Raw genomic sequence first — 26,867 nt, forward strand, 5'->3', positions numbered from 1 at the left:
AATTGAAACTATAGAATGTCTTCTTTTATTTATATACACTCAAAGTAAAAACAAAATGTTGTGCTTTTTGTAAAATAAAGAAAACTAACATGATGCGTGATCTCTCCTCTCCCTCTGAACGAAATCCAATCTGATAATTCTCAGAAAATGAACTGTAACTTAGTGAATACTAATCACAGAAAAATTAAACTTATGTCTAAAAAAACGTTAAGATGTCAGGTTTTAAATCATGTAAGTCAAATCGAAAACAAACCTTCTGTGTTTATGTAATCTGTATGAAAAGAGAGCCATGTCAGAAGACTGTGATTCAGCTCATTATCCGCTAATGCGGCCACGCCCATGGAGCCAGCGCAATTCAGAGGCAATACATGCATTCATCATCTCAATCGTGTATTTATTGTCTTGAAAAGTGTTTATCTGGATGTAAAAGTCATGGTTAGCGATCTCTAGAAGACATACAGTTAGTCCCTGTTTACTTTTCTTCTATGGATGAATTTTAGATGAGTTTTTGTTTCTTTAGCGCCCTCCTGCTGCTGTATGAATTGGAAACTCCATTCATGGAATAGCCTCTTCTTCTTTTAGATGAATTTGTGGACTAAAAATGCATAGAGCGCCCTCCGACTTCAAGGATGAATTGAAAACACCAGCGCTCATAGTAATGACAGTGAATATTAAATAAAAATAACTCCTCTGTATAGAAAATTGACATAAGCATATGAGAATCCAATATTTCTCCAAATGTGCATGCTTTTAAACTAAAAGCCTATATTCAGACTCTTTGCATCACAGAAATACATTATATTTTAAAGTATAATATAAAACCATTACTTTATATTGTAATAATATTTTTCTGTATGTTTCATATATCATAATGAGCTTGAGACATCACAGAAGGTTTTTTTTCACAGCCTACCTGACTGAAATGCCTCATTAATATGCAAGTCATTTCAGCTCATTACTATCCAATTCTTTTGTCTTCTCAGGTGAGAATGGCCCATTTTCAGTGGTGATTCACGCCTCCTCGCATACTGTGTTCCTTGGCAAAAAGTGTCTTACAAAAACTAAATCAATATATTGTTTTCTATGAAGGAGTAGGCAGCATAATTTTTACATAATTCTGAAGCAAAAATTCTAGTCTACAACCTCCAATACCCAAAAGTCTTGTGAACACAGATTTACTATACTTTTTTTGGCCTTATTTCAGTGACTTAAGTTTTTTGTTTTTTCAATAACCACGCATAAATGTTATTCCTTCAAAAACACAAACATGTACATACATGTTCCTCACATATTATTGTAGCCTAGTTTGTGCTGAATACAGTGTAATGACACTTTTTCCATTAATATGTTTATGAAGAACTGAAAAAAGCACAAATGTCAGAGCATGTCAAAACTTCTCCAGGCCCCAAATCAGCCTCAGACTCCAGAGGGTTAACTGGAAGAAGCACACTCTTCTTGGCATTAATTCTCAACCCTAGCCTTCTGATGTGAGACAGACAACATCTCGATGTTGGACTGCTATATGCTCAAATTGAGCTAAATTCAACCAATTGTTGATATAATTCAACACGCGAATGCCCTGGAGTCTCAGAGGAGCCAGAGCTGCATCCACGCATTTTGTGAAGGTGTGGGGTAAAAGAGCTAGGCAGAAAGGAAGAACCCTGTATTGATAAGCTTCGCCCCCGAAAGCAAATCTGAGGAACCTCCTGTGCTGAGGATGGATGGATACATGAAAATACCCTCCAACCCTCTTTGGAACAAAGTACAGACTGTAAAACCCTGACAGCTTGCTGGGAGGAGAAACCCCTTCTATAGCTCCTTTTTGCAAGAGCGCCAGAACTATGTGTTCCAATATCAGAGACTGCAAGGGGTCCACCACTATAGGGAAGACCCTGTTAAATTGGGGCGGGCGAGAACCGAATTCTGTAACCCTTTTCTATTGTGAGCAGTACCCATTGAGAAATACTTGGAAGAAGTTTTCATTCTACCAGAAATCTACTAAGGGAACCAGTCTCTCAAGACTGGCCTCTGGTGTTTTTTTGGGTTTTTTTTGAGCATTTGACTCGGCGCCCTGAAGCGGCGAACCCGCAGGGAACAACCGAATCAAATGTCGACCGGCCCTCCTCAGAGGGTCAGTGGAGACCACTGCGCCCTGAAGCACACGAGGTGGCAGGGTTGGCAGAAAGGCCCCCTGAGGGCACCGAGGAAGGGCGGATACCATATAGTGTGGTAAAGAACCCTCTTCGGAAGGGGGCTATCTTCGATTGTCCCATGCCATTGGCATCAGGACCTTTTCGAAGCCTTCTTGGTGATAATAACAGTCCGTAGATCGGTCTTACCCCACAAAGACTTCAGCTGTGTTGCCTGTCCCGGTCCCCAAGCTTTCTGTGGGGGAGCACGGATGGCAACACTTTTTTTTTTTCTTGAATGAATGAATGAATGGTCAGACCAGTGCCCTGAAACGGCGAACCGGCAGGGAACAACTGAACTGACCACTTTATGACCCCCCTCTCCTTGGAGGATCACTGGAAACCACTGCGCCCTGAAGCACACGAGGTGGCAGGGTTGGCAGACTGGCCTCTTTTCTTTTAAATTCCTCAGAATTTAATGTATTCAATATTTCATTTAATATTCTTTATTGCTGACTTAATCTGCGCGCTGCCTTGGCAAACGCGAGATCCGAGCTATATGTTCTTTATTGCAATCATAATGCTTCAGCATACCAACACATTTTGGACAATTTCATGCTCCCGACTTTGTGGGAACAGTTTGGGGATGGCCTCTTCCGGTTCCACATGACTGCGCACCAGTGCACAAAGCAAGGTCCATAAAGACATGGAGGAGTGAGTTTGGTGTGGAGGAACTTGACTGGCCTGCACAGAGTCCTGACCTCAGCCTGATAAAACACCTTTGGGATGAATTAGTGCAGAGACTGTGAGCCAGGCCTTCTCGCCAACATCACTGCCTGACCTCACAAATGAGGTTCTAGAAGAATGGTCAAAAATTCCCATAAACACACTCCTAAACCTTGTGGAAAGCCTTCCCAGAAGAGTTGAGGCTGTTATAGCTGCAAAGGGTGGGCCAACTCCATATTAAACTGCACATTGTCATATGAACAACATATTTCAGTACTGTATAAGTTCAAGACATTTTGAGTGCAGTGGTTCAGTAAGTGAGTCAGATTCAGTGAAGGATTCATCAGACAAATTCAAGCTCTGTTCCAAAATCTATTGAACCATCTTGCTGCATAATGCCTACATAGACTTTTGCCTTCTAAGGCAGCATGCTCACTGAAACACTCCACACTGGAAACTTAACTCATTTTCAACAGAGTTTGACTAACCGCACACACTAATAAACATAAAAATACATAGCACACACAAATGCTGGGTTAAAGACTTTTCATTTGCATTTGGCCAAAACATGGAGTCTTAGTCGGCAGCATAATTAAAATGCCTGCCTTTTGGAGAAGGCTTAGAAGGCTTAAAACGCGGCTCACTAGTTTTTGGAACAAAGCCTTTTTTTTGGGTGGGGGGGGGGGGGGGGGGGGTTCATTAAACAAGCTAACTTCTAAGAGTCATTTGTTCCTGATTCAGACTACACTAGTCATGCTGTATGTTCTTCAGCACAGTCAAAGATCACACAATATGAAGAAGTGTTGTCTTCCAGTACACAGTCTATTTTCATTCAAATGAGACTGCAAGCTCACACCTCAGAGAATAATATAATTTCCTTTACTGTAGTGCTGTAGAATAGTTCAGGAAACTCTGCTTTCAGCTAAGGTCTCTTTCTCGCTGTCTCTCAGGCCTCAGGCTTTTCATCACATATAGCTCTTCTATGGCTTAAATTTATATTGCACTATAATTTCATCTTCATCTCTATTCTCCATCAGGAAGTTTTCACCATTATTATCATTTCATAATACCCTGCATATTTCTGAAATTTTTAGTTCCTTATTTGTGCAGTAATGTTAAGAAATCTTCTATTCTCATCTCTTCTTTATAGTTCCCATCTTAACTTCATAGTTTAATTAAATGGCTTTTATTAATATGATTTTAATGCTTAATGCTGTTTTTTCTAGCAATACGAGCATGGCCAATAGTGATGCACTCCTCTGACTAAGCCATAAAGCCCTTTAATAATGACCAGATTTTATTCAATGATCTTTTACTCAGATTGGTTATTATATTGGTAAATTTTATTCTCAGCAGCAGAGGGTGGAGTCAAATGCTGTGTCCTACAGTTTTGCCATTTAAAATGTCCCCATGAAATCAATTGATATTCATAATTTCGTAACACTTTATTTTACAGTGCTTTTTACCATGGTAATAACAGTAAATTATGCATATTTGTGCAATTATGCATTACCCTAAGTATAACTCTATAGAAAGTACATGTAGTTAATTAATAGTACTCAGAACTTATTTGATTAATTACAATGCAACTATGGCACTGTAAAATAAAGTGTAACCCATAATTTTATTTTCTAAGCACAATTTTAAACTTATTGAAACAGAAAGGTTGGGGAAAATATTTTCTTTTTTTAATGCAGGAGGAGGGGCTTTTCACTTAAAAGCACATTTGATTGGACAAAAATATGTGTAGTGCAAAATGTGTCATCAATATTTTTTATACATTTTCACAGTACCAAAAAGACTGTACATCAGTGTTATCGTTAACTAAAATTAAAACTATTAAAAACTATTTTCATTAAATTAAATTAAGTTGAAATAAAAAAATATATAAGATAAACATAAAAAAAGGTAAATAAAATTAAACAAAACTTAGAAATGTTTCCTTGGCAACTAACAAAGCTAAAACTGATATAAATAAAGCTAACAAAAAGAATAAAACAAACTAAAATTAAAATGAAATCTCAAAATATTAAAACAAAAGCTATTACAAAATATAAATAAATATTATAATAGTACATAATTACTACAAAATAAATTCTAAATGTGTCTATCTGCTAAAAGGGATTTTTGACAATTAAATAATGCCACAAAATTGAATTTTATTTTAATAGGGTCTTTAAAAATGTAGGGTAAGTCATTCAAACTTTGGTGCAGAATTATAATCACAACTTCATTTTTATTTTTTTCCCCAACTCACCCCTTCACAAGCTCAATCACGATAAAGTCACTGCCGTCTCCAGAGTTAAACAGCATCAGACCATCGGGGCTGGTGGTCTTGAACTGGAAGAAGAGGTGCATGGAGGCGTAAGCTTGCAGGGTGGACAGCGCCACATAACTGGCTCGATTCCGGAAGCTGACCGGATCAGCCACGATGCGGCGCATGCCGAAGCGGGCATTGAGCTCGCAGTAGGAGATGTCACCATTCTTGCACTGGTCTAGGTACGGCATGCCATTGAAAGAGAGGCCCTGCAGGTGGCCGATGAAGTTGGAAGGCATGACTGAGATAAAGCGCCGCTCAGTCATGATGCCCGTCTCTATGTGGTGGAACTCCAGCTGCGTGTGTGCTCCGCTCATCTGGCCTGTGGCGGAACCAAACACGCTCGATTAGTCAGGTCTGGGAACTGATGATATGAGGGAATGGCGTGCTGCCTGAGCCCATCCCAAGGCAAGTACAGCTTTTGATGTTCAATTCAGAGTTGGATGTGCTGTAACGCTGAACTTGCAATGTGCAAGATGAATCTTAACCTGAAAAACTATTCTATATATAATCTTTCAGTTGTCACCACAATGACAAATAAATAAATAAAACATGCTGCCCTAACTAGGTACAATGTTTTAAGTGTCAAGCAAGTCTATGTATACAGAATGTGAAAATCCAAAGATAACTTTCTATAAGGAACGTACTGAAATTTAAGTCATTATTCACTGAAAATACTGAATCGTTCATTGTGAACAAACTATTCTTTTGAGTCACACTTTCTCATGATTTGGTTCACAAAAGCAGTCTGAATGATTCATACACAAATTAGAAACATTAAAATTCAAGGTCCTACTTTATGCACATTTAAATGAATAATTTGGTACAACGCACTTATTGTGTACATATATGTTTTTGCATTGTACTTATATTTGATAAAATACCTGCATGTAATTAAATCTGCAATTTATTTCCATAATTACATTTATAATTACACTGTTGACCCATCCCTTACACCTTAACCCACCCCAGTGCTATGCTGCAGAAAAAGAATGATGGTCAAAATGTCTGAGATAGCATTTAACCAATTACTTGAATGGATCACACACATGCTTAGGATATAGTAAGAATGTTTATGTGCACTTTAAAAGATTATTTTCAGACTAAAGAATTTATTTTTTTTTGCATGTCATGTGCATTCTGTATCATATGTACACTGTTCAAAAATTTGGGGTCGGTGAGATTTTTTAATGTTTATGAAAGAAGTTTCTTATGATCACCAGGGGTGCATTTAATCAAAAACAGAATTACAATATAAAGAAAATATATAATATAATAAGAAAAATCTATCATAATATATTTTTAATGTAATTTATTCCTCTGATGGCAAAGCTAATTTTCATTATCCATTGCTGCCATCTTTAGTACCAAATGATCCTTCAGAAATCATTTTAATATGCTGATTTGGTGTTCAAGAAACATTCATTATTATCAATGTTGAAACTATTGTGCTGCTTAGTAGACTTTGATAGGATTATATCAGGATTCTTTGATTAATAAAAAGTTCAAAAGAGAACAGCATTTATTTGAAATACAAATTTTCTGTAATCATTTGAAAGTACTGATACTTTTAAAGTATCCTTAATGAAAAAAGTTTTGTATGTACTGACTTTTTCTGGGCACTTTGAATAAAAAGTTCAAAAGAACAGCATTTTTTAAAATATAAATCATTTTTAAAATTGGAATTGTCTTTAATGTCAATCAAATTTTTATCAATTTAATGCATAAATACAAGTATTAATTTCCTTCAAAGAGACCCCAAACTTTTAAATCGTAGTGTATACTTGGACAGACAGATTAAGACTGCATCAGGACTTGATTATAACTGTAATAAGTGTCCATATACAGTACATGTACAGTGTGTGTGAGGTCTTCTGCTCACCCTCCACGGTTACGTTGTCAACAGAAAGCTGCAGGCTCTTCCCACGGCGCACCACCTTCACAGAGTGCCACTCATTGTCATTCAGCTTATGCCCTGCGAACAGAGTCTCCGGTCCTTTACCTGCAGAGAGAGAGGGCCAAAGTCACACACCGCTGCAAGCTTCCTGTCTTATCAATACAGCACAGTCTACCTCACAGGCCTGGTGCTCTCCCTCACACACATACAGATACAGACACATACACACAGTGAACTGACAGGACATATCTACAGTACAAACTCAAACGTCTCCAGAGAGAGTGCAGACACGCATACTGGCACTCATGAGCATACCTACACATGCAAACACAACTCATTTACATTTCACACAACCACGCACCCACACAAAACATACACACCGAGATATTCCTTAAGGAGAATCGTGACACATACATATGCTGTTCTTCTAATACTTTCTGCGAGCCTGTATAGTGTGTATGTATATATATATAACAGTATATCACGGTATGAAAATGAACAAAAAAGAAAAAAAAAAAAAATTATTTAACAACAATAACAAAGTCATTTATGACCTAATTAACAATATCAGATGGTTAATTGCTGAGTGTTTACTTGTCTTTAATAATGCTTGAAATTTATATTAGTCAGGCTAGTGTTTTTCCTAAGGTATTTTTAAACCACAGGCAAAAGTTCCTTGTGTAAGTGTTCTTTAGCCTTTGATCATGGTATTCAGCTACAATGAAATGTTTTGCAATAAGTCTTTATAATAAATGTGAATGATATCCATGCCACAGGGCAACTTTTTGAGCAATGTTGCTGGGCAATGTTGCCTGGGCACTTCCCATTGTGAATGGGAATCTAATTTCTATCTGGATATTTTAGAGTGATTAATTTTTTTACCGTGTATCTGAACAAGATGTCCAGGACCTCCAGCAGAAAAATAGGCCCAAAGCATTAAAGATCCAGCAGTAGATTTAACCGTGGGCATGGGGTGCTTTTTATCCATGTGTGCACCAAACCCATCTGGTGAGTTTGCTGCCAAAAAGCTATTTTTTTTTAGTTTCATCTGACCATAGAAGTTGGTCCCATTTGAAGTTCCAGTCTTGTCTGACAACTGAATATGCTGGAGACTGTTTTGGATGAGAGCAGAGGATTTTTCTTGAAACCCTCCCGATGTGGGAATGTAGGTGCTTTTGATATTTTTTTTTTAGTGTTTCTGAGACTCAAGACTCAACTAATCTCTGCAATTTTCCAGCTGTGGAACTTCTTAATTATTGCCCTGATAGTGGAAATGGGGATCTTCAATGCTTTAGCTATTTTCTTACAGCCACTTTCCATTTTGTGAAGCTCAACAATCTTTTGCTGCACATCAGAACTATATTCTTTGGTTTTACTCATTGTGATGAATGATTAAGGGAATTTGGCCTTTGTGTTTCCTCATGTTTATACTCCTGTGGAACAGGAAGTCATGGCTGGACAATTTCATGTTCATGATCACCCTGCTAATTTTATGAATTAAAGCTCAAAGGGATAAACAATGGAGATTTATTTTTACAGTCATCTTTGACCATTCGATTTGATCATCCATTAAATCAATATAAAGGTTATTTTATTGAAAATACACAACAAAGTAAGTTGACCACATATATGACAGCCTCTCAACTTGTTCATACTAATATTATATACAGGCACTGGACTAAAAATACATTCAGTCATCACTCCCAAAATGAATTCAATGGGTCATCTTGTTAATGCTATAAATTAATTATGTCTGCATTTGTCATTACCAATTAAAGAGTATCTGGTGCCACCAGATGAATAAATAAAAACAACACATTTGCCAAGTACATTGGAATTGATTGCAACTGCTCAGGGGTGTCGCTATACTGCAAACATTCAAATAGCAATCATGTTATGTTTATTGTTTTTTTTGTTTGTTTGTTTTTTTTCTTTTCTATCAGATGTTTAGAATCTAGCAAAACTAGCAATTCCAGATTCGAAAATTAATCATTCTTGGTCAAATAACTTTTAAAAACTGTTCATGGTTCAGTTTTGAGGACCATGACAGAAGTTTGATGCGGTCGTGGAACAAGCCATACATACCTTATATATATATATATATATATATATATATATATATATATATATATATATATATATATATATATATATATATATAAATATGTGTGTGTTAATGTTGTAGAGCACATTATACACATTATTATTATTACTGAAGTACTATTGTTAGTATTCTCCTTTGCATTATTAATGTGATGGATTTAATGTATGTTGTATAATGTGCCCTGGGAAATACATTTTAAACAAGAGATTTATGGTTTAAATCCATCGAGATTACACTGTTGTTGCATTGAGTTTAATACATGCTTCAGCTGGACTAATTTAGAATTGTTGTTTCATTTATTTTTGGAAAAATGTGCATCTGTACTGGAAATAAATGTCTTTTTTTTTAATAATTAATTATGATGTGGTGATTCGAGGGAAATGATGAATGATTTAATATCTTTGAGATAATACACTCAAATGTACCGCTGGTTGGTTTGTATTCTCTGGCTCCTATGTTAAAAGATAATGACATGTGAGCCAGAGAATAGAAACCAACTGGCGGTACCTTTGAGAAAACAACCTTGCTTTTCGTTATACAAATATACATTTAGTAAATACTGATCTATAATTTTGTGAACAAAACAAAGGCTTTAATAACATTCTATAAGCAGGGATGGGCAATATTTATGATACATGCATTTCAAATACATATTTCAAATACAAAATAGTATTTTGTAATTTGTATTTGATAGGGTTGATGAAAATGTCTTTGTATTTTTTAGTTTTAAAATACTGTAAAATACTTTGTGAGAAGTCTACATGATGACAAAAATGCGACCTCTGATTGGTGCTTACTCAGTGGTTTGCCCAGACTTGAGTTCAGAACAGATGTTAAGATTTGGTGTTTGTTTTAGTAGCCTAGGCTAAATAGTTTACCAGTTTAAATAATGTGTCCTTGAAAACTATTATACTGAGCAGTAGTGTTAATTTCGTCAGACGAGACGAGACGAAATATGTTCGTCAACGACCTTTTTTTTCATGACTAAGACGAGACGATGACAAGACTGCACCACTGTCCAAAAACGCTGACTAAGACTAAATTAACATGCATTATTGTTGACGAAAAAAGACGAGACGAAAATGTTTTGTATAAAATAAAAACTAAGATAAAATCTCTCTTCATTTTCGTCTACAATCGTCTCTGCTTTTTCATCAGCTGTTACGCCTTTAAAATATTCAGAACGAGTTTGCGGCTTCGCGCTGTTGCTCAAGTTAAGCCTCGTTGAAGCCTTGTTTACACTGCATGCGTGTGCGGCTCGTTACGGCTCCGGCAAGGTGTTGTTCCGTCCTCTGCGCGATGTCAACTCAAACAAAGAAATTTCAAGTTTTTCAACTTCGAATCTCTTGTCGAACCTCTTACACAGGGTGATTATTTTGACTTTGTTTTGTATTTGAGCTGCGCGTCTTGGAGGCGAGGCGCCTATCTTTAGCGAAGCGGCTTCTCAAATGCTTCTCAAACGCACCGCGGCGCGGCAGGTGTAAACAAGCATTGAATAGAGTGGCCGTGTATCAGCTCCGGTAGCCGCGTCGCAGCCGTAACGAGCCGCACACGCGTGCAGTGTAAACGAGGCTTTACAGGTCTCATACGCCTGTGGCTGCAACACGAAACTGCTGAACACACAACACCCAAAGCGAACACGAGTGACGAGCGACGACGACATGCTAGCTTTTGAATTGTGTTGGTTAAAATAAAATACTCTTCAGAACAGGTTAATCATTTGTGAAAGTCTCCTAAATCAGAAATTGAAAACCAGACACGTTTAACATTTGCATTCAACAAAAATCTTTCAACAAGTGTATTATTATTATAATTATGACATTTAACCAATGTTTGAGATATGTGAAACACTTTTTTTTTTTTACTGAAATGTTTATCAGTAATAATCTCAGTAATAATGTGTTATTTCTTAAAAAAGACTACAATTTTTTGACTAAAACTAGACTAAAATTAAGACTTTTAGTCGACTAAAACTTGACTAAGATACCTTGAGTATTCTTTTGACTAAAACTAGACTAAAATGACGAGACGTTTAGTCGACTAAAACTTGACTAACAAAAAAAGATATGTGAATGACTAAATATGACTAAAACTAACAAGGACATTTGGCACAAGACTAAGACTAAGACTAAATTAAAAATAGGTGACGAAATTAACACTACTGAGCAGCAGCCCCCTATATTTATGATTAACAATCAAATGATTCATTAGTTAGAAGCTAGTTGCTATGAATACAGGTGCCATCAGTTGTCTTCTTATGAATGACTTGTTTGTCATCGAGTCAGTGTTGCTGATGCAAAGTAGGCCCTTCATTACCAAACACCAAGTAAGTAAATTTGGATACAGTCATTTGCAAACTGTTAAACATTAAACTATTGGTTACTTTAAACTAACCTTCATCTAGGAGATCACAGGGATATGTGAATATTTGATCTGTTAAAGCCACAAGATGTACATTTTCGCCGCTAGAGGTCGCTTATTCAGTCACTTATTCAGTTGCTTATCCTTGATTTTGTGAAATCATGGGATGTGTTGTCTTCACGTCTACAGCCAGTGGAAAAGAATAGCGAACGGACTCGGTCAGAAAACATGTTTAATGAGAGTATTAACGTTACTGTAGTATGAAGCAGAGCAGAGCTGAGTGATGTTGGAGCTGTACGAGGCCGCTGGAGCGAATGCTAATGAGAGACGAGCGCGACACGCGTCTCGAGAGCAGCAAAACTTTTATCATGCCACAGTCACCGCTTCCACTTTTTCCGATCAAGCATATATGGGGTAACATAGCGCTGTTTATTAGATACATTTGTGTGTTCAAAGTTGTTATAATGCTAATCTGCATTATTCGCTCAGAGGCTTGATATTAGACATGGTAAAACATGGTACTCGTGGTAAATGAAGAAAACGAGATTTAAACAAAAAGCTATAAAACATGATTAGTTTTCTGTTTTGATGAATCCAAACAGTTCCTCATCTGTCTAATAAAACATATAATATGTTTTATTAGACAGATGAGGAATATAATGCATCTTTGGTGTTTCCATGGTTTCTACAAAATAAAAGCAGAAACCGAGGGTAACGCAGGTATGATGTAATGGACAGGCGAAGCACAGACACAGCCTGTGTCCTGGTTAAAATTGTTTATTTCACTGGAGTTAAACATTCTTGGAAACATTTGGGATAATGTAAGAACACAAGTCAATACAATATATAACACTGTTCTAGTCGTTTTTGGATATTTTAATCCAAAAATCCTGCTGTACATACTGTTTTGTGCCTTTAACTGGTTGCCTATGTCAGATTGCATGACTGGGAGAGAAAAGCTATCAAACATTGTTTACCTTAATCAACTGAGTGAGTGTAATGGTGAAGGGATTGATCAAATAGGCCAACTGATGGAAGGTTTGCAAAGAAATTTCATGCTCTCTTGTAAAAGTATTTTTAGTATTTTTAAAATACAAAAATACAGTAGTTTATTTTGATGCATGGTGTGGCTGCTGTATTTTGTAGTTTATTTTGATACATTTAAAATTAAGGCATTTGGTATTTTATTTTAAAATACATTTTGCTGTATTTTTGCCCAACCATGTCTATAAGTATGTTTTGAACATTTTTAGAGCTAAGTTCAATTCACAGGATATAAAACAAATGAGATGGTAATTAATGCTGTTTCACATGTTTGCCTGCCCATTCAGTCTTAATTGTTAACACTCTGAGCCTATATTCAGACTCTTTGCATCACAGAAATACATTATATTTTAAAGTATAATATAAAACCATTACTTTATATTGTAATAATATTTTTCTGTATGTTTCATATATTATGATGAGTTTGAGACATCACAGGTTTTTTTCACAGCCTACCTGACTGAAATGCCTCATGCAAGTCATTTCAGCTCATTACTATTTGATTCTTTTGTCTTCTCAGGTGAGAATGGCCCATTATTAAGTAGTGATTCACACCTCCATGCATACTGTGTTTCTTGGCAAAAAGTGTCTTACAAAAACTAAATCAATATATTGTTTTATATGAAAGAGTAGTCAGCATAATTTTTACATAATTCTGAAGCAAAAACTCTAGTCTACAACCTCCAATACCCTAAAGTATTGTAAACACAGATTTACTATACTTTTTTGGGCTTTATTTCAGTTACTTAAGTTTTTTGTTTTTTCAATAACCACGCATAAATGTTATTCCTTCAAAAACACAAACATGTACATACATGTTCCTCACATATTATTGTAGCCTAGTTTGTGCTGAATACAGTGTAATGACACTTTTTCCATTAATAGGTTTATGAACAACTGAAAAAAGCACAAATGTCAGGGCATGTCAAAACTTCTCCAAGCCCCAAATCAGCCTCAGACTCCAGAGGGTTAATAGTAAATAAACTTGGCTTGCTGTCCTCGAAGGAGGCTCGAACCCGAGGCTTGGCTCAAGTTCCAAGCTAAACCCCCCTACAACAGTACTGTGCAGAGGGAGAATAAGAGAAATAGAGGAAAAGAGAGGGATGCTGGAAGAATTGTCGCTGGGATGACGGAGTGACTGCTGCTTATAAACGCTCATAATGATGATTGACAGGACTGAACCTATGTTTGGAACTATATTTAAAGGTACACTACGTAACTTTTTTTTGGTTCAAAATTAACAAAATTTAAATAATGAGCCAATACACCATCAATCCTTCTTCCAAAATGTGTTTTTGTCCTACCCTGATTCATTATGATAAGCTTATTAAGTGTTTATATTTTAGACGAGTCGGTATGGTTTCTGCGCGAAAGAGTGGACATACATCATTCGCCCGTGCAATACTCGTCATATCCGTAAATAAAGAAATATTGTTCCGGCTACTTTGACACGTGTATAGTTTTGGAGTGGCATAGGTTAGTTATCACAACAAGCAAGAAAGGATGACACGGAGCACGCTAAATCTTGTACCTCTGGGAAGTCACAAATAAAATAACGCAGAACAGAGGAGGGTCTGCCGGCAAAAAGAAAATGTGAGAGATTATAATAAAACAAGAATCAGCATTGGCTTGGCTTTTCAGAGATGGCAAGTACTGAAGGATTCATAATGTTGTAAAAGCGGTGCGGAGATGGTATTTTTATTGCTCAACCGGAGAATAAAGTATTTATTGAACAGATAAATTACCATATGTAACTCTCTAAGAGTTCATTGTAAAACATATGTCTTGTGAAGGGTAATTTCATTATGCGTTGTTGTAGAGCAGTAGGATAACCATATTCATCCGCACAGTAACGCAGAGCCGAAGCACAACCGAAACAATGTTATTCTGCAAAATGCATGGTTTTGTTTTTTAACCACTAGAGGGCCAAAAATTACATAGCGTACCTTTAAATGTAGAGTACTTAGCATTTACAAATTTACTTAGCATAAGGTAGCTCCATTTCCTCCTTGTTTCTTATGAATTCCCGCAACAGCTAAATCTAAATCATTATTACATCACAACTAGAGCCCGACCGATATTGGTTTTGGTGTGCCAAAGTATCACAGTTTTAGGGTCACGGTTTCGGTATGGTTCGATATGTGCTTTGTTCAGGGAAATTAGAACAATTGTCAAATAAAAGTAAAGAAAATAAAAACAAATAATCAAACTACAAGCAACAGCAGCAGTTTTCCGGTACAGGAAATGAATAAAATAAACAAATATAAAATAACTGCATATTATCTTCACTGTATAAATTAAGTAAAGATTATTGAAGTTACAAAAGCTATTCAGTCAAGAGCAGTGAGTGATTTCTTTGTCATTTGTTGTTTGATTTACATTGAAGGTGCCATCGAACGTTCTTTCACAAGATGTAATATAAGTCTAAGGTGTCCCCTGAATGTGTCTGTGAAGTTTCAGCTCAAAATACCCCATAGGTTTTTTAAAAATAATTTTCTTTTTAACTGCCTATTTTGGGACATAATTAGAAATGCACTGATTCAGGCTGTGGCCCCTTTAATTCCTCACGCTCCCTGCTCCTGGAGCACGCGCTTGCCTTAAACAACAGCTATAAACCTCAAAATGGATCTTTACAAAGTGTTTGTCATGCAGCATGTCTAATCGCGTAAGCATGGTATTTATTTGGATGTTTACATTTGATTCTGAACGAGTTTGATAGTGCTCCATGGCTAACAGGCTAAAGCTAACGTTACACACTGCTGGATAGATTTATAAAGAATGAAGTTGTGTTTATGAATTATACAGACTGCAAGTGTTTAAAAATGAAAATAGCGACGGCTCTTGTCTCCGTGAATACATTAAGAAACGATGGTAACTTTAACCACATTTAACAGTACATTAACAACATGCTAACGAAACATTTAGAAAGACAATTTATAAATATCACTTAAAATATCATGTTATCATGGATCATGTCAGTTATTATCACTTCATCTGCCATTTTTCTCTATTGTCATTGCTTGCTTACCTAGTCTGGTGATTCAGCTGTGCACAGATCCAGACGTTAATGCTGGCTGCCCTTGTCTAATGCCTTGAACATGGGCTGGCATATGCGAATTAGGGATGGGCATTTTTCCAAAATATTGTATTCGAATATTTGGGCTCGTAAAAAAACGAATATTCGAATATTCGTTTATTTAAATGAGGTTAAACGAGAAAGACATTATTGTTTTATATTCATCAATATTTTGTAACCATTTCTGAACAAGCTTACAATTAGGCAATATACACAACAAGCTTACATTAATGTCTTAAGTTTTTCTTTTAGTTCAAAGCATTAAACAATATGTGTAAACAGAAAATATTAAGAACAAAAGCATTTAATCTCAAGCAGCGCGAGCGGGAAAAATACTAATAAAGCAGACAGCGCCAGTTATTGTAAAAAACGTACATAATACACTCGAGTCAGTATATGGTTATCGTGTTTATATTGTTTCACATGTTCATGTTGAGAAACAATAATATCCATATACTCGGATGAGAAAACGAGCTGTGCTGAGAGACGTTGCAGAGACACAAAGATAATAATAGCCTACATAACTGTGTGCTAAGCTAAGTTTCTAACAGTAGCACTTTGTTTTCTGTTCGTAAATATATCTCCCTCGACGAAAGCATACGTCTCAAAACAGGGACGTGCACAGGGGGGTTGCTCAGGTTGCCCGGGCAACTGCCCATATGCCCTTCTCGACTCACGTTGCCCTTCCGAGGTGGAAAAAAATAAATAAAAAAATCGTACAATGGATGCAGAATTTCACTTAGGCCTAGATAAAATAAATAAATACATTAAAAAAAATCACAAAGCCTCATTCACTTCCATATTCGGGCACCCGTCCGAAAGTGAAAGTCAGTAGGGGAAGGGCAAACTCTGTTTACGAGGCTGCAGCGCTGCACGCGACCGGCACCTGAGCTGAGCCTGCATGAGCGGCACTAGAAGGAGATTGTCGCGGTTGTCGGGTTAGACGACTTAACGTTGTCGGAAAGGTGAGTAAGGTTATAATCGTTAATGAAAACGAACGAAAAAACGAAAAGTAGGTGGGGAAAAACATCGTCGTTAACTGAAATAAAAATAAAAACGAGGCATTACAAAAAAACGATAACTAACCAAAACTGTAATGTGTGTTTGGCAAAACTAACTAAAATAAAATAAAATTATAGATTAAATGTCCTTAGTTTTCGTCTTTGTCAATGTCTTTCTTAGAGCAAACATTCAGCTGCATTTCATTTCCCTGCGTCTCTCACTCACGCGTCTCTCTCACATACTCGCGCGCGCACAGCCCCTCCGTGCACACCGCGCCTCCATGAGAACGAGTGTTGGAAGCAAGTTCGCGAAAGGTTGGTATCTCGTGAAAACCTTTACACAATCACACATTAAAAAGTGGTATAAAAATATTTTTAATTATAATATAATTTTGTCAGTGTGTTAATGTCGACCCGAGAAGCGATTGCTACTTTAGAAAGTTAACTAGACGCAAGTTTGAGGTATAAATGCACTTGGGTTGTCCATGTCAAAACACTATTTAAGCTGTGATTCAAGTAAGGAATAATTGACGACGGGCCGTTGAATTATTATTAGGGTTGGTAGGGGAGTGCCCTTTTTTTAGGTCAGAGCAACTGCCCCTCAAAATTCCTGTGCACGTCCCTGTCTCAAAATCATTTTGCTATCAGATAAGTTATCATCTTGGCTCACTCAGGGATAACTTAGCTGCGCTCACCTGTCGTGAATTCAGTGATGGACAGCTGTCTTTCCTCACTCGACGGGTATTTAGATTTCATGTGTTTTCTCATTATGGTGTTGATATTATAACTCGGTTTCATTAATTAATTTGATCAAAAGTAATTCCATTTTGTAAGACAATTTTCATCTAAGTAATTCCAAACTTTGCGAGGCAGACGACAACATATGTGACGATCAAATAAAATAAACTTGTTAAACACGCTCCACAGCGCCACCCGGTGCATTTAGTTATAACTGCGAGTTTTGCTTAGGATTTATAATGGATTCACTGCATTTACGGCTAGCAAAGCAACATAGTAAAATTCTAATAGTATTTTTATTTTTCAAGTATTAATTACAGAACGAATATTCGACTATTTGTGCACATCCCTAATGCGAATATTGGGGGCGTGCATATTAATGATCCCGACTGTTACGTAACAGTCGGTGTTATGTTGAGATTCGCCTGTTCTTTGGAGGTCTTTTAAACAAATGAGATTTATATAAGAAGGAGAAAACAATGGTGTTTTAGACTCATTTCCATGTCATTTCCATGTACTAAACTCTTGTTATTCAACTATGCCAAGCTAAATTCAATTTTCCATTCGATGGCACCTTTAAAAACACAAACAGCAGGAATATTAGGCTTCTTTCCCTTTAAGACATAATGCACGATCCAGCACATATACTGTTACACATGCGTCATATTTCTCGACTGTTATACGTTCATTTAAGACATAACCGACTATGTTTGCTAGTATACTCGCCAATACAGGCATGTTGGCATAATTTTTGTGTGAATTTGTCCGTTCACGTGCAAGACTTGAAAGAGAACTCAGTATTTGCACGCTGTCTGAGATAAGCGTGTGCACGCTTCGATGAGTGCACACACAAATCTTTCGAGTTCTCTTTCGCGTCTTGCTCATGGGTGTTTAAATTAGCAAGGCTTAAATGAGCTTAGTTTAAACACAGATAGCAACGTGCTGTTCATGTCTCACCTATGCTCGCGCGCTATCAACACCCAGGTGATGATGGCGTAAATGACTGCTCACATTCGAGCATGTGACACAAGCAGTGAACCAAGTTTACAAAGAGTGACTGTTTTGTCCACAATTTTTGATCATCGTTGTTGTAACGTATTGGGAAGCCAGATTTGAGATGAACCGCATGCAAGTGCAAGCTGAAAATGTTCATATCGGTGAAATATCTGTGGCATATATGGCGATGCCGATATCGGCCGATAAAATCACAACTACACTATGATTACTGTGATTGTTAAAAGCTATTTTTCATCTGCAGCTGCAAGTTGAGCTCTGCTATTGACTTAACTACTGTATAAATATGCTCTTTATTTCTCCTTTACATTTGTCACTTACAGATACAATCCGCATTGATACGGTGTCTTTAAACACTGCTTCAAAAAAAAAAAAAAAAAATTGGAAAAACAGTTCTGCTCATTATAACAGAGAATGACTGGTGATGCCTGAGCATTTGTGTGTAACATGAGACAAACGCATTATACTTAAACTGAATTGAAAGGAAATTGAATTGGCCCTGGGTATTTGTATAATCATCTTATAGGCTCAGAAGTTTTATGGCCGAAGAACAAAACCACACTGTGCCTCGGTACACAGGTTTAAAGTGACAGTACACACACACCAAATCCCTCACAGACCTCAAGAGTCCAACCACCGACACGAAACCAATCAACAGCAGTGAACGTTCGCCGATAATAAGCTAAAGTAACGGTTATGAGACGCGCCTGCTGCCAGGCCGCTACGGCCCCCGGTTGGCACGTGTTCAGAGGTGGCAGGGGTGTGCGTGGAAAAATGGGTCAGGCCGATGCAGCTGCCTCAGCCTACATCGTGCGGAGCGGCTACTGCCTGACATGGCGGTTCAAAGCCCCTCAGTCTGCACTGCTGGCTACTCTAATTGGTGCTGCAGGAGTCAATGGACCCTCCGAGAAACAACGTCAGCCTATTTGTAGGGTTGTTGTAGCACTCGGAATCTCATGGATGATTTCGTATAATATGGTAGGCAATCTGTTTGCAGCTTAAAATCACACTTTACTGTAGATACAGTAACTGGAAGTAAAACTCTTAACAACCAGGTATGTGTGACATTCTTTGCATTGGAATGCGTCGGTGTCATTTCATCCCTCTAATTAGCTCTTCCAGCTCTAAAAAACAAAACAAAAAAAAAAAAAAAACCAGACTAAGTGAGCAGGAGGCAGAGCGAGGGGGAGTTGTCTTTCTACACCTTCTGGCAGCTTGTTAATTAAATTTAAATCGTTGCCCATCCCTGCTTTTAAATCTAAGAGCGCATGTGTCGATTCGGCTCGGCCTCGTATTACTCAGCACTTCGGATGAAACTGCGACAGCATAAATGATTTGAGAACAAATACAAATTGTTTGTGTAAGCGAATAGAAGTTATAACAGTGCTAGATGTTAGATATAATGTAGATCTTTATATCAAACTTTGATGAATAGCTTTAGGCATTGGAGAATGTCAAATATTCCCCAAAACCTAAAGTTAATTTAACATTAATAAGTGATTTTTGCATGGTAACGTCATCTGAATCTGCTTCGTATTCATCACTACTCCTTGCTAAACTGTTTAAAATGCACATCATGGTGAGGAGAAAAAAAATACACTTCTAACAGATGGCAGAGGGCCCTAATTGGGTATAATTTACTTTAACTACCAGCATTTCTGTCTATTTAAAAGTCAATTAACATTTTACTGTCATTAAAATTTCCATCAGTCTAAATATGTTTGACATACCCATCGAGTTAATATTGAGAGCGTAGAGGGGACTGTGAAACACTTTCACAGGTTAACATATCAAATGGTCATGCTCGCCCGATTATGAATGTACTTATCCACGTATGACCAAGCAGAGATTCATCATCCCGTGAGCATTTTGCACGATAAATTGCTTCTTGGGTCCTAAATAGCGGGCATGCCATAAAACTTAATATGTGTCATCAAATCCTTAGTTTGTAACATATTTGATGTTAGTTTCACTAAAAAGGGATGATTTGTAGATTCAGTCCTTTAACACTAGAACTACCAAGGCAGTCATTTTGACCGTTTTAAAGATTTGCAATGTAATAACTTTGTTAAAATAAAACCCATATAACTACAGTTCCATGACTTTTCTTAAATTAATGTAAATTTTATTTTAACATTGTTATTTTATTAAAATTACAAAACACAAAAGAGTTCTGAGTATTTCTACCTTGAATGGCCATAGCGGTCAATTTGACCGCACATATTACAGGCGTTGTATCTCCTCAGCGCTTTTTCCCGCCGTTAAAGATGTGCGTAGCCGTTGCCTAGCAACCTTTCTCTGGCAGTTTTGTATGCTTTTGCTAAGCTAAAACTTAGCTTTACCGTCAAAATGGCAACAAGAAAGAAAATGACTGTCATTGAGGTTTTATCCTTGCTTGAGAACATTGATGATGCAGAGTCTGATGGAGGAGCAGAGCGATGTCTCTTGGTATCTTGACAGTTCGTCTGACACTGATTCTGAAAGTGATTCAGAGATAATTCCGGTTCGTAAAAAAAGATTTTCTAGATTTCATTAGAGGCTGCATAAAATTGTTTCCGATTCGTGTGGTCCAAACATTTCCGATAATGCTAAAGCATTGTAAACTCCAAAAGTCAAAATGTATTGAATAAAGACAGATGTAATCATTTCCAAAATTCACAATATGTTTTTATCTAACGAAATATTCTGCTTCATTTTATATTTGTTGACATTTTGACTTTCAAAAACAACATTTTAACTGCGGTGAAAAACTTTGATCTCCAGCTTGCCGGATGCAAACTGCGGAAAGCAAATTGCGGCATGCACTTTTGTGGGAGGTCTAGTAGCTCTTACACAATAATATCACAAACATATTATATTATGTATGCTTAAATTACCCCACATTTTTCATAAAACATGACCATAGAAGCTTTGAAGTAAATATAACATGACAAAAATGACATTCACTGCTGTCTGGTATGAACAGTCAAAATGACCGCTATTGGCAGTTCTAGTAGTTATAGAATTCTGGTAGTGCTAGTGTTAAAAAGCACTTGCAGAGTCTGAGACTTGCTTGAGACACAAGCTTGATGTTATAATAGATGGTGTTTGTTGCCACCTGGTGGTGGAAACTGAGAATGTAATCATGATATTATGCTAATAAGAAAAGGAAAGTTCCAGTCCTTAATGGTGAATACAGCATTTCAGCAGTGGTAAAATATATATAATATTTTCAGTATAAGGTTTGTTTGAGGCAAGATTTATAAGCAGAAACGTGAAGCTTATAGAAAAGGAGGGACAAGCAGAACATATTTTGAGGAAATCAACATTCTGCCACAAGTGCTGTCAAATGAGCTTAAATTGGAGAAATCTGTGAAATTCTGTTAAATATTATGTAATTGATAGCTAAAAAGTAGCCAAATATTTCACACACTAATACAAAAGGAGCTCAGAATATGTATCTTTATAAATAAACAGTTGCAAAGGTGTCTGTGTGGGCCTACTTACTGTTTAAATGTTGTGCGTAAAGGATTTACAGTTGATTTTATTTTAAATAAGCACATGATGCATCATGCTTTTTCATTTATAATGAAAAACATTCCACAAATCCAAATTTGTTGAGTCATTATCACAGATGCATGAACAATCTTTGATGACGCATTTGAATGGTGAACATGTCAAAAATTTCACTACGCAAAAGGTTTTTATGCCTTTTTGGGAACCATGTCCTGAAGCACAAACACCTACCTCATGACTAATGAAGTACTAGAGAGACAAATCTCACAATTACAGGCCTAATTTACATGTAAATACTTTATGTGGCATACATTTTAGTAGTCTAGAATTTCTTAAGCAAATGGAAAAAGCTTTAATCCTCAAACAAAGGAAAAAGAGGATGAAGTCACATACTGTATGTGACACATACTGCCTTGTAATTTTTTTTATATACTCATAAAACCCAAACAAAACACATCCAATTACACACATTTTTTATATAAATGCTTATACTGTATAAAGCCAAGTAAAGAATAAATGTACCGATATTAGCTGACATTATACTACTACATTATTACCTAGCTACCTACACAACCATTTAAAATTTGGGGTAAGTCAGGGAAAACAAAAACAAAAAATAGAAAAAAAAAATGTATTCAGCGAGGATGCATTCAAGGATGATCACAAGTGACAGTAAAGATATTTATAATGTTACAAAATATTTTAATTTAGATTAAATTGAAAGGTGCGTCCATAAAAAAAATATTAAGTAGCACAACTGTTTTCAACATTGATAATAATAATAATAATAAATATATCTTGAGCAGCAAATCAGCATATTAGAATGATTTCTGAAGTATCACGTGACACTGAAGACTGGAGTAATGATGATGAAAATTTAGCTTTGCATCACAGGAATAAATTAACAGGATTACATTTTAAAATTACATTTTAACAGGCAAAAACAAAAAAAAAATTATATATGTGTGTGTGTGTGTGTGTGTGTGTGTGTGTGTGTGTATATATATATATATATATATATATATATATATATATATATATATATATATATATATATATATATATATATATAATTTTTTTTTTTTTTTTTAACCCCTTGGGAATCTGTGAGCTAATATAAATGATAGGTAGATCCACATAATTTAATAAAGTATTCCAGTGAGTAGTTTAATAAATATAAACAGTAATACTGACGAACCTTAACTTTATCCTTTAAAAAAAAATAAAAAATAAAATAAAATATTTTAAAAAATAAAATGCACATTTTTGATAAATTGTTTTCCAAATGAGGACATCCCTAAAAGTTTTTGTCAGATTTAGCTAACTTCTGTGGTCATCTTCCCCCCCCCCCCCCCTAAATCTAGGACACATACACAAACACACAGTCCTTTAGTCTCATACATCTCATTCACACTACTTACCTTCGGAATCACTGCACAGCTAATACTGAGGGCTGCACCGTTTCCCAACACATGGATGTAACACTGCTCAAATACAGGCAATGTTCAACCTCACGCCTGATTTGGCAAATGAAGATTTCTCCTTTTATTATATGGTTTATTATTGTATATTCCTAATGTAAAAGAGTCCCACAGGGACATGAACCAGACTAGAGCATTGGAGGAGCAGTGAGAAACATATGGTGTTGAAATGGAAACTGTTGGGATGGTTATGCTTAATTTCAAACACCGCAGCAAATCGGCATATTTTGCGGAACAAAAGAGATTGAGATTGAGGGAACGCAAGGGGGTGGGGTGGGGGTTGGGGGGGTGTTGGGGAAAGAGTAAGAGAGAAAGAGAGAGGGATGCCAACTGGGAACATGTTCAAAAGAAAATCTGTGTTAACGGTGCAGGAAGACAGGATTACGAGGGAGGAGAAGAAACTTTGGATGAATTGGGGCTGAGCATGAGAGAGAGAAAGAGACAAAAATAGCATTGCAGATAAAAGAATCACTTACTAAGGTTACAGTCTATCCCGATACAATCTGGTGGGAAAGAGAGTGAGATGGTGAGATTTAAAGGAAAAGAAAGTAAAATTCAAAACCACATCCTTCAAGGTTCAATCTGCAGACAAACAAACAATTTTGGCATAGAGTCAACCATCCGGGGACAAGGTGAGAGTCAGAATGGCCCTCTCTACAAGTGCCCACACCCCACAATCCCAGGACGAGAGACAGCACATCTGAGAATCTATGTGATGACAAGACCAGATCTGTGACACCTGGCAATTTTTATATATACTGTATACACAGAAAACATTGGATTTAGCTTGTGCTTTGTCTCCTTCCTGTATGTGGGTGGTGACAGTATGACTGTAGGCAAGGGCAATCTGCACCATCAGCCAAGAGCTCATGCTCTGTTTTAAAAAACAGGTCACCTATAGGGCTAAACAAATATACAATGCAATATTTTTCAGCCTTTTGAAATATATATAATCAGCCTTGCTCTGAAATGGCTTAAAATGCTGATTTTATAAATCAGAGGGGGGAACATACCCGAATATTGTATATGATAAAAGCTTGTTAACAATCTACTTAGAAATTATTTAATAAATGAACAAAACAGAATGATATTCATTTTCAATTTCATGAACCAATATAACAATACATATGTTATACTACTGTTCAAAAGTTTGGGGTTGGTAAGATTTTTTTATGATTATTTTTTTAAATGTTAAGCCCACCAATGCTGCATTTATTTATTTTTTTATCAAAAACAGAGTAAAAACAGTAATATTGCAAAATATTAGAATTTAGAGTGACTGTTTTCTATTGTAATATACTTTAAAATTATATTTATTCTTGTGATGCAAAGCTAATTCTGATATGTTGATTTCGATAACATTTCTTATATTAATATTGAACACAGTTGTGTTGATGAATATTTAATATTTTGTAAAAACTGTTATAATATAATATATAAAATATATATAAAACTGTTATATATATATATATATATATATATATATATATATATATATATATATATATTAGTATTTAAATGCAGTAGTCAACATTTGAAGTGGATCAAAACCTTAGTAGTCAACATTTGTAGTTATAAACATCATATAAACATATATATATATATATATATATATATATATATATATATTATATATATATGATTATTTGATAAAAAAGAAACTTTTTTGTCTTAAGTCTTAACTCTTAACTTTTAAGTCTTTTGTGACATTACATGTCTTTAACATTACCTCAGCTAAACAAAATACTAATTTATTTAGAAAAAAAAAAAAAAAAAAAAAAAAACACCTCTGGCCCCCAGACTTTTGAATGGCAGTATACCTGCATTTGTTTTTCGAATAAAATATCTTAATACATTTCTGCATGACGATTCAAAGAAATTGATGAGTCTGATGATGATTTTCTGAATCATGGCCATATTGAATAGATTCACAAAAATGAAACAAATCCAATGCCATTTTTGCATCTGAAGTTTAAATGAAGTAAAGAATCAAGGAAAGAATGTAACATTATTCTAAAGACACATTCATTAGAAAACTTAAGCGTCTATAAAAAATACATTAAAATCATCACAATATTAATATTAATTTTAAAGCACCACTAAAATCATTGTGAACCCACCACTTGATCTCTTGAAAATTTTGTCTTATAGAAGAATCTCTGAGAATAGCATTCGAAGTTTGTATTATTAAGGAATTGTTAAGCATGGCATTAAGATATTTACCAATATTATGTGTGTGTGTGGGGGGGTGGTATTTGATCCTACTGAATAGTGCGAGCACTCTTGGCTGTGGTGAACTCTCAAGCTGTCAACCGCTACAGAAGAGTGACCACAGACAGCCAGGGACCCGTTTCACTGTCACACTGCTCTAAGACAGAAAGACTAGCTCAGACTCGACTCTCCTGTGGACTGGAACTGTCTGTAATCTTCTGTACAAACAGACACAGTCTGCCGTCAGAGCAGGAGCCTGAGCTGAGAGGACAGTGAGAGAATTACAATATGGTTCTTAAGGTGGGGGAGATCAGAGGGCAATTACATTTTTTCCATCACAAACAAGCTAGACTGCTAACACTTATTCAAGTGTATGATCCATAAAGTTCTCTCTCTGCTTGAAAAAAAAAGGAATAAAAGAAGTGTGATTGTATTACTTTTCATATTTTGATTTTCTTCCCCTGTCTAAAGTTTTACAGCCTTATATCTATAATTTCGGTAACACTTTACAATAAGGTTTATTAGTTAACTTTAGTTAACTACATTAGTTAACAAACTAATAATGAACTGCACTTATGCAGCTTTTATTAATCTTTGTTGATGTTAATTTCAGCATTTACTAATACATTATTAAAATCAAGAGTTGTATTTGTTAATATTAGTTCATGCACTGTGAACTAACATGAACAAACAATGAACAGCTGGATTTTAACAAAGATTAACAAATATAGTAACAAATGTATTGCTCATGGTTAGTTCATGTTAGTTAATACTAAAATATATATATATATATATATATATATATATATATATATATATATATATATATATATATATATATATATATATATATATATATATATATATATATATAGTACAGTCCAAAAGTTTGGAACCACTAAGATTTTTAATGTTTTTAAAAGAAGTTTCGTCTGCTCACCAAGGCTACATTTATTTAATTAAAAACACAGTAAAAAACAGTAATATTGTGAAATATTATTACAATTTAAAATAACTGTTTTCTATTTGAATATATTTCACAAAGTAATTTATTCCTGTGATGCAAAGCTGAATTTTCAGCATCGTTACTCCAGTCTTCAGTGTCACATGATCCTTCAGAAATCATTCTAATATGCTGATTTGCTGCTCAAGAAACATTTATGATTATTTTCAATGTTGAAAAACAGTTGTGTATTTTTTTTTTCAGGATTCCTTGATGAATAGAAAATTCAAAAGAACAGCATTTATCTGAAATACAAAGCTTCTGTAGCAT

At 35.7% G+C, this 26,867-nt stretch overlaps 1 protein-coding gene across 1 annotated transcript in view; it reads right to left on the reverse strand.

Moving 5' to 3' along the window:
• The window catches only part of nrxn2a (neurexin 2a), a 431,583-nt gene that overhangs the window by 258,953 nt on the left and 145,763 nt on the right, over window positions 1–26,867 (reverse strand). Inside the window, exons 12-14 of the mRNA XM_067375006.1 lie at window positions 23,860–23,886; window positions 7,055–7,183; window positions 5,113–5,494 (exon numbers count right to left, since the gene is read on the reverse strand). Of these exons, the coding sequence (XP_067231107.1) occupies window positions 5,113–5,494; window positions 7,055–7,183; window positions 23,860–23,886 (538 nt within the window). The remainder of the gene's footprint in view (window positions 1–5,112; window positions 5,495–7,054; window positions 7,184–23,859; window positions 23,887–26,867) is intronic.

This window comes from Chanodichthys erythropterus, chromosome 22 (assembly GCF_024489055.1).
Source record: "Chanodichthys erythropterus isolate Z2021 chromosome 22, ASM2448905v1, whole genome shotgun sequence".
Classification (NCBI taxonomy): domain Eukaryota; kingdom Metazoa; phylum Chordata; class Actinopteri; order Cypriniformes; family Xenocyprididae; genus Chanodichthys; species Chanodichthys erythropterus.